Raw genomic sequence first — 8,244 nt, 5'->3', positions numbered from 1 at the left:
GACGATCAGGATGAGCCCCCAAACTCCCAGTAATTCGCCATAATTGGAAGATTCATATTACCGATGGCTTGGAACCTTTTTGCCACGTGGCAGCACGGTATGCACTAGAACGCGTAAAGATTTTCGCGCGGCAGCATACTGTGCTGTATTCACACTCTCAACCAAAAGAAAATAGGCATTGAGCTTTTAGATACTTGAAACACATTTCCAAAAAATATTTGTGATAGCTTTAAAATATATTTTTATCTTTATTTATAAATTTTAAATTTTTAAAAATAGTGTAAATCGACATATCTATAAAAAGTTGAAAATCTTAAAAATTGACGGTCCAAAAATGCATTACAAAATATACTATTTTCAAAACATGAAATCTATTTTTTTTTCATGTCCACGCATCTTGATGCTGAGATGATCAATTTGAGGATATTTGGGTCTCAAAACAATCTCTTCTAGTGAAATTTTCGTAGTAGGTTTTAATTTGATTGTTTAGAGCCTCGACTCTATATAAACATTTCCCACAATTAAATATGGTGTTGGATGTAAAATTAAATAGTTGTATTTATTCCATTGACCAAGCTCAAATTTCAAAAGAAATTTTTTCAAATTTTGTAAGGTACTCAAGCTATTAGATTTTACATGGGATGGTTATAAGTAATGGTGGATGCAGTTGGTATAGGGATGCATCCGTAGCTGCAAAGGTAAGGTGCGCCTTCAAATTTTATCATAGTATATAATTTTGATGTAAAATATTTTTTGGATTATCTCAAAATCTATTTTCATACCTAATTATAATATTTTAAATTTCTAGAATGGTTAAAATCAAGTAGATCTATAAACATATGAAAATCTTGAAAATGGACGGTATAGATAATATGTTGTAAAATGAACTATTTTTGAGACTTAAAATCTTTTATTATTCATGGTTATGCTTCTTGATGCCGAGATGATCAATCAAAGGGTTTTTCAACATTACAATTACTTTTTCCAATGGATTTTTTAGGTGCATCCGTAGTCCTACATTATAAGGTTTCATCCTTATATAAACTTTTTGCTATAAGTCATTATGACCTCCTTGTATAAAATGTAGATGGTCTTATTGTATACAATTCCATACTTAAATATGAACTTTGGGTTTTGTTAGGCTACATCATTTGTGGTGTAGACTTTAAAGTGCTCAACATTTTAAACATTTAGATACCCTTATATTATAGTATAGTAACTTTTTGTTTAGGGGCATTTTAAGTAATTAGTCAAAAGTAAACTAAAAATTGTTAATAAAAAGAAGAATATTTATTAACAATAATGAACAATGACATCATCGATACGACGTGTGACATCACCTCAAGATGCATTAATTGTTTTTAACTACTAATAAAATGCCACGGTTTTTTTATAAAATATCCCTTTTACCTTTCTAAATGACAAAAAATGCCTCTATTTGAATAATTTTCTATTACAATTCAAATGTATTTTAATATCTAAAATGTTGAACACTTTAATAGTTTACACCACCAAATAGTATAGATTAAGAAAACCCTCTAAATAAAAGGTAAGTTGTTGAATATAACCTCTGAATTTGTGGCCGTACAAAACATTCCCACACAAGAGGGTAGCAACGGGCCGGGCTGGACCAGCCTTGCCTTGGCTCAACCCTTGGCCCATAGGTCCAATCAGTCAAGACCCTCTAGGTCTGCCCAAAAATAAATAAGAAAAATTACAAAAAAAGAAAAAGAAAAAGTTTGTCTATGCCGAATTGGGCCAACACTAGCCGGATCTGGTTAGGCCTTCTGGCCACAGTCTGTACTTTGGGTCCATCCAGCTGAACCGGTCTGGGTCGGGCTCCACATTTCCAACGACCACATTAGGCCCTACTTTTCTTAGGGCCCATCCGGCCGAACGGGGTCGGGCTCCCAATTTTCAACCAGCACGGGAAAAAAAGTTTTTCGTGGGTGAACAGACTATACGAGGGTAGTGAAGAGAGAGAAAGCTAGAGACAGGAAAGGGAGTGCGCTAGAGTCTAGAGAGAGAGAGGGGGGTTAGGGGAGTTCTTGTGATGGGGATTGTTTGAGGTGATGTCGCCGCAGACAAGTGAGTGCATCATCATGCATCGCTCCCAATGGATTTTCACCATCATAAATGCATATTCCTCTTTTCTTTATAATATTTCCATCCTTCCTCCTGCCTTTCCAGACTACTCTTTTTACCAAACTCCTGTTCTCCCCGTAAAAAAATAGTCTGACTTCCATCTTCACGGTAAATACACAGAAATCAAACCCTAGTTACATAGCAGTCTAGAGAGAGAAACCCCACATTTGTCAATTCCATAACCAGAAGTTGTGTGAGAGAGAGAGAGAGAGGCAGTACAAGCAACGAGTATGGGTACAAAACGAACAGTGTGTTTGACGATAAAACTTACGGAATTTTGATCTCATGTTTCAGTCCTACCATTGCCATTGTAAAAGGATTTCCCAACTGAGCTTTAAACAAAAAAAAAAAAAAATTAATAAAAAGAGAGAGAGAGAGAGAAAGGCACTGTATACAGCTCACTAAGAGATGTGACAAACCTTTCATGTATAATTGAGAAAGAGAGAGCTCTGACCACTTTATGTATTTTAATCTTTTATATAAATTAATTCACATAAGAGAGAGAGAATAAACATTGTAGGAGATAGAGCTATAGAAAATGAACACTGAAGATATACCAACTTCCTTTTTGATATTTATACTTCCTATAGATATAGATATATATAGTTACGTATAAAAGTACAGGGAAGCAGCACACTGTAAATTACACAGGAGAACAGAGCAAATCTTTTCAACGGTTCTCAAGGATTGGCAAAGGAGTGGGTAGCAAGATCAGAATTCCAGTTGCCAACCATGAGATTTGGGCTTAATCCCCCTAGTCCCATTTCCTCTTTCCCATCTAATAATGGCCCTTGCTGTTGCCACTGTTCTTGCCAATTGCAATTAGTTGATGAAATCAAAGGCCCAACATTGTTATTGTTACTGTAATTAGGCCATAAAATATCATTAAAGCCGCTAATGAATCCATGGTTATACTCACAAGAAGAAGATGAATTGCTTATGTCTCTAATCTTCATCTCATCAAAACCCCCAATTAATTGAGTCCCTAGTATACCTTGGTCCATAGAATTTCCATGCCGAAACATCTTACCGTGATCCAAAGCGATATCGAGTTCGGGATCCAAAATTGGGGTTTCAGAGACTAAGTCTGGAACCTGGAGCATTGAATCAGAGCTGCTGCTGTTTCCTGTAGTGTCCGTCGGCCTTAAGAACCTTGCGTAAACCATGGCTAAGTCTATCGAAGCCCCACTATTTTCAGGCTCTGAATTTGCTGGAATTTCACTGAAATCGGGCCAATTTTCCATCAGTTCTTCCCCGGAATTTGCGGATTCAGATGACCGGTTGCTGGGATTCGAATTTCCGGTGACTTTGCTGGGTTTCGATCGCCGGTTTTTCCGGCAACCTCCTCCAACCGGCACATTCCTTAAAGAGCCACCTTTAGTCCAATATCTCCTGCAACTCTTGCAAAAATATCGCGGCTGAGTGAGACTGTAATTGTTGTAATAGCAAAACTTGGTGTTAGGTGAGTCACAACGAGGACAATGGGGAGCGGATTCAATGCCTCCTTTCCACCTTCTATCCATTAATGGAGGTCTAGGGCATGAGAATGCCTTTTCATTTGGTCTCAGCATTCTAATGGCCCCCTCTTCGATCTGAAACTCACATCATAGAAGAATAACTAAACCCCATTCAAAAAAACCAATTGTATAACTCAATTAAATGTTTGAAATCGGTATGAAAAACCCTGTTGCAAAAAAAAAAAAAAAATGGTGAATTGAGCTTTAATATGAAAAAAACCAGTTGCAAAAAAAGAAAAAAAAACCATTGTAAATGGAATGGATGTTGGTAGAGTACTGAAGTTTAGCAAACACTCCCATTTCTCTCTTTTAGCAAGGGAAATATTCCCACTTTTGAAGGTTAATTAGAGCTTTGTATAAGGTACCCAGCTGAAGATAACCACTTAATGGTCTAGAGCTATGGAACACTACTTTAATTTTTGTCAATCCCAAAATTGAGCCTTGACATGAACCCTCTTACCTTACCAGAACAAGGAAAACATACTAAAATAGAAACCCCATTGAAGAAAACCATGAATTGGTTCAGAGTTTTAGAACACTACAGAATTTCAACTCAAGAGAGAGAGAGAGAGAGAGAGAGGGAGAGGGGACATGGGTTTTATTTTAGAGAGAGAGAGAGAGGATACCTGTAGTAGGTGCTTGGAGTGGAGGGGTGGAACCACCATTAAAGGTCAGGCCTAAGAGTATGGGTCTCTGGGGTGAGTTGCAGAGAAGAGTCCCCTAAAAAATGCAAGAGAGTGAGAAAAAGAGAAGGGGTGCGTTAAAGAGGAGAGAGAGAGGAGAGAGAAAGGGAGAGAGATGGGAGAGTGTGGGAGTAAGGGAAGGCGTGAGATCTGTTGCTACACCTCCGTAGCCGGATAGATCGTGTCGCTGTTGAGGACACGTGGCATATTCGAATTGGTTAGATCCGTGCACTAGAGTGCGAAGTGGGGGAAGGCCTCGTGAGAGAGATAGACTGAACTCTCTTCTGATGAATATGATACGGAGAACTATCATATCACACGTGTAATTCCACACGTGCATCGATGATTGCATGGGGTAATGACACGTGTGATTATTACAATCTGGACCGTCTGTGCATCTCAGCCCCCCTCTCCAAACTCTCATAAAATTTCTTGGAATGTCCGAAATACCCCAACTTTTGGAGAAATGGTCGGTTAGACTTTCATTAATGGGAAATTTAGGTCCCGAATTTGTGGCTAAGTTTTCCATAAAAGAGGGTTTAGATTTTGAATACAAAGGTCAACATTAACTTCAGCCATTAGTAGTCAAATCATGTTGTTAGGAATGTATTATTGATTACTTCCAAATTGTTAGTTGCCCAATTTCACATATGATGGTTGATATTAATTGTGGCTTTATTGTACCTAATTTCTAGTTTTCCATAAAAGCGGTACCTTAATATGAGTGCAATATTATTTGGTACAAGAAGTCATAATTATTTTTAGTTATTAAATGTGAAATCTGATAATTATAAATACAATATAAAGTTAAATATATATTTTTTAACTTCTAACTCTGTAAAGATTTGAGTGTTGGTGCATTGGTAAGTGTTGTTTTGGAAGTAGAAGTTTCTATCACTACTTTTTCCCTGCTTATTCTGGTTTCTTTAATGAGAATTTACTGTTAACATTTGAAAACAAAAGGCCAAATTTTGCCATTTGATGGTATCTTTCTTATATCATGGGATACTTTTCCATTCCACAATAGGTTATAGAAGTTGAAATTTCAGTTAGCAAAGTAAATAGAATGGGCAGTCCGATCTCCATAACCCAAACCTTGAACGTTAAATTAGAGTCGATAAATTTTCAAACTTATTAGAGATTCGAACAAAGAGGCATAACGTTCCCGGTGTGATAAAATGCAAGTTTCAAATGCTAGTGACTACGTGAAAATCGAGGCCTTTATGACACAAACAAACCCGCTCTTTACAATTAATAACGGCAACCGTTTGGAGTGCAAAAACGTCATGTGAAGCCCACGGTGAACTCAATTTTGGAACAAAGGATTGGAGCCCAAATCTCCAATGACATACGATTTTCTCATAGTGCGGTCGGAGTCGGAGTTGGAGTTGGAGTTGGACATGGAGTTGGAGTTGGAGTTGGACATGGAGTTGGAGTTGGGGTTGGGGTTGGGGTTGGGGTTGGGGTTGGGGCTGGGGTTGGGTTTGTGGTGGTAGTATCACTTGTGCCCCTAGTTAAAATTTAGGATTTCATTTTCACTCAATGCATTAAAAAACTACTAACAATTCAACCAACAGATAAAGACTAGTCATCCCCACCAAATTACCAAAAAAAAAAAACATTATATAAAACTTGTTATTTTAATTTAGACAGTTTCTATGAGTCCTATGAGTCCTATGACTCACATGTATACATCCCCCCTTTAAAAACTATTTTTTAGATGGATTTTGGACTTAATTTGTTAGGTATATGGAGTGTAAAACGGAACAAATTTTTAAAAATAAAAATGATTTTTTTAAAGAAAATTTATAGATCATTAATTTTTATTTTTTAAGAGGGACCACCATCTGACATCCAACTTAATGATCGATTCCAATGCCTCGGTGGATGCAAATGTAGATATATGTCCCCATAGGCAAAGATAACTTTTCCTATTCATTTTATGGGTTGGGTTTTCAAAAGGGAAAAAGTTTAAGGTGCACTTCTAAGATCCCTTAGAAAAAGGTTGTTTTGATGTTGGAAAAATATGTAATTTTTTTTCTCGACATAGAGTTATATGGATATGGAGAAAAACAGAGATTTCAAGTCTTAAAAATATTATATCTTGCAACACATTATTCGGATCATCCATTTTTAAGATTTTAATGTTCCTACATTTACATGATTTAAACTATTTTTAGAGTTTAAAATTTTATAATTAGAGATAAAAATAGGCTCTTGCATCATCCTAGAATTTTCGACACCCAAAATGCATCTCATGACAAAGTTTGGGGGTGCACCTTAAATTAATTATTTAAGGTTGAAACCTTATGCAAACTACACCCTTTTAAAAATATGCGTAATCATCTATTTATATAAATCCTCCTTCTAAAATTTGTTTAAAGGGTGAGGTTTGTATAAGGTACAAACCTTATTTCATAGAAATAATGCGTTCTTCTAAAGTTTGTTGAAAGATGTTGTTCTGATATCGAAAACCTTACAATAATTTGAAAACCTATGTGTCAACCCTGATTATACAATATGTACTATAGTAAAACCTAAATTTATTCTTGCTTTATATCTATAAATCTCGAAGTCGAGATGATCAATTAGAATATTTTTCACCTTCGGAACATCCTTTTCCACTGGATTTTTAGGGTGCACGTAAAGTTTATGGTATGAGGTTTCTATTTTATATAAAAGTTTTCCCTAAACCAATGTTAAAAACACCGATTTGTGACCAAGATCACCAATCCAAAAAACCAGTCTGGATGGGTGGATCAACGATCTTGCTGAGAGAACAAGTAAAAAAGTACTAAAGAGATTGATTAAAGTAAAACAATTGGAAAATAATAAAAAAGATAGGGCTGGATTGGCTGACCCATGATAGAACCAGCCGGTTTTGTAAGAGAATTGACCAATTCCTGATATAATGGAGAACCATATTCACCCCCTTGCTTCACAATCAGATTCGGGCGATTCCAATATAAAAAAGTTTTTTTTTTTTTTTTTTGAGTTTTTTAACCCTGAGATAAGTAATTGTGATCATGAATATTAAAAAATAGAAATAAATTTAAAATTTCAAAGTGATCTCTCATGAATTTTTCTTCATTATTTATTCTAGATTTTGGTGGGAACCCTTTTTCTAGAGATGAACGTAGCATGGTTAGGAGACGAACGTGTATCCTGACTCAGACAATGCTTTTCCTCATTTTATTCAATGTAAATGACGATCACATATTAGTTTATTGATTGATCGATTCATTATATAATGCGAGAAAAGGGAAATAACCATTATTGTTTTCAAGTATTGGACATGATGAATATTATAAAAGACAAATTTTATTAAGAGAACCCTTTTTATAATTATAATAATATGTCTATGAAATATTACATAATAATACCTATGAAATGTTACTAATTATTTACATCCACAACAGTAGTACTTGTTGAATTGGTACATGACATTGTTTTAGAAGTTACTGTTTTTAGCCGTTTTTAAAACACGTTAAATTATATAAATTTGGAGTAGCCGCAACTTCAATTCTGCTCTATAGAAACCGCAGGCTCCAAAGTTGCTGAGTTGGTGAAAGATGTGGCTTTGACCGCTGCGTCTTCCATTAAAAAATACCATTACTCTTCCTTTTTTTTACTTATTTATCTCCCTCTTCTACTAATAAAACATGCTATTTTTTTTCTATTTGTATCTAATTTTTGGTTAAATGTTTCTCTTTCCTGATATAACGACTCTCAAACCGTCGTGAAATGGCATGGACCACTTTCGCTCCAATCTGTTAAATGATTAAATCCGTATTTATAACCTGGCCCCAAATCTACAAATTCGGAACTAACTCCAAAATGTTTAAATTTTAATGAAAGCTTCCAAAGGGGCATAATGGTCAATTAAGACTGTGTAAACT

General features: G+C 35.6%; 1 protein-coding gene across 2 annotated transcripts; it reads right to left on the bottom strand.

The window, feature by feature from the left end:
• Positions 1-2,697: 2,697 nt before the first annotated feature.
• Positions 2,698-4,393, bottom strand: LOC18444379 (uncharacterized). Of its 2 annotated transcripts, none has more exons than XM_088852541.1 (2): positions 4,289-4,393; positions 2,698-3,829 (listed from the first exon to the last, which is right to left on the bottom strand). In XM_088852541.1, the coding sequence occupies exon 2, from the start codon at positions 3,714-3,716 to the stop codon at positions 2,826-2,828; it is 891 nt and encodes a 296-aa protein (XP_088708667.1). In that variant the 5' UTR covers positions 3,717-3,829; positions 4,289-4,393; the 3' UTR covers positions 2,698-2,825. The 2 variants fall into 2 exon arrangements, with proteins under 2 accessions (XP_088708667.1, XP_006854614.2); XM_006854552.4 differs by having other exon boundaries at positions 2,698-3,737.
• Positions 4,394-8,244: the final 3,851 nt, after the last annotated feature.

Source organism: Amborella trichopoda, chromosome 11, assembly GCF_054954075.1.
Source record: "Amborella trichopoda isolate Santa Cruz 75 chromosome 11, AtrichopodaSantaCruz75HAP2 v2.0, whole genome shotgun sequence".
NCBI lineage: Eukaryota > Viridiplantae > Streptophyta > Magnoliopsida > Amborellales > Amborellaceae > Amborella > Amborella trichopoda.
The sequence above is the reverse complement of the archived record's forward strand: the minus strand, read 5'-3'. Positions and strand labels throughout refer to the sequence as shown.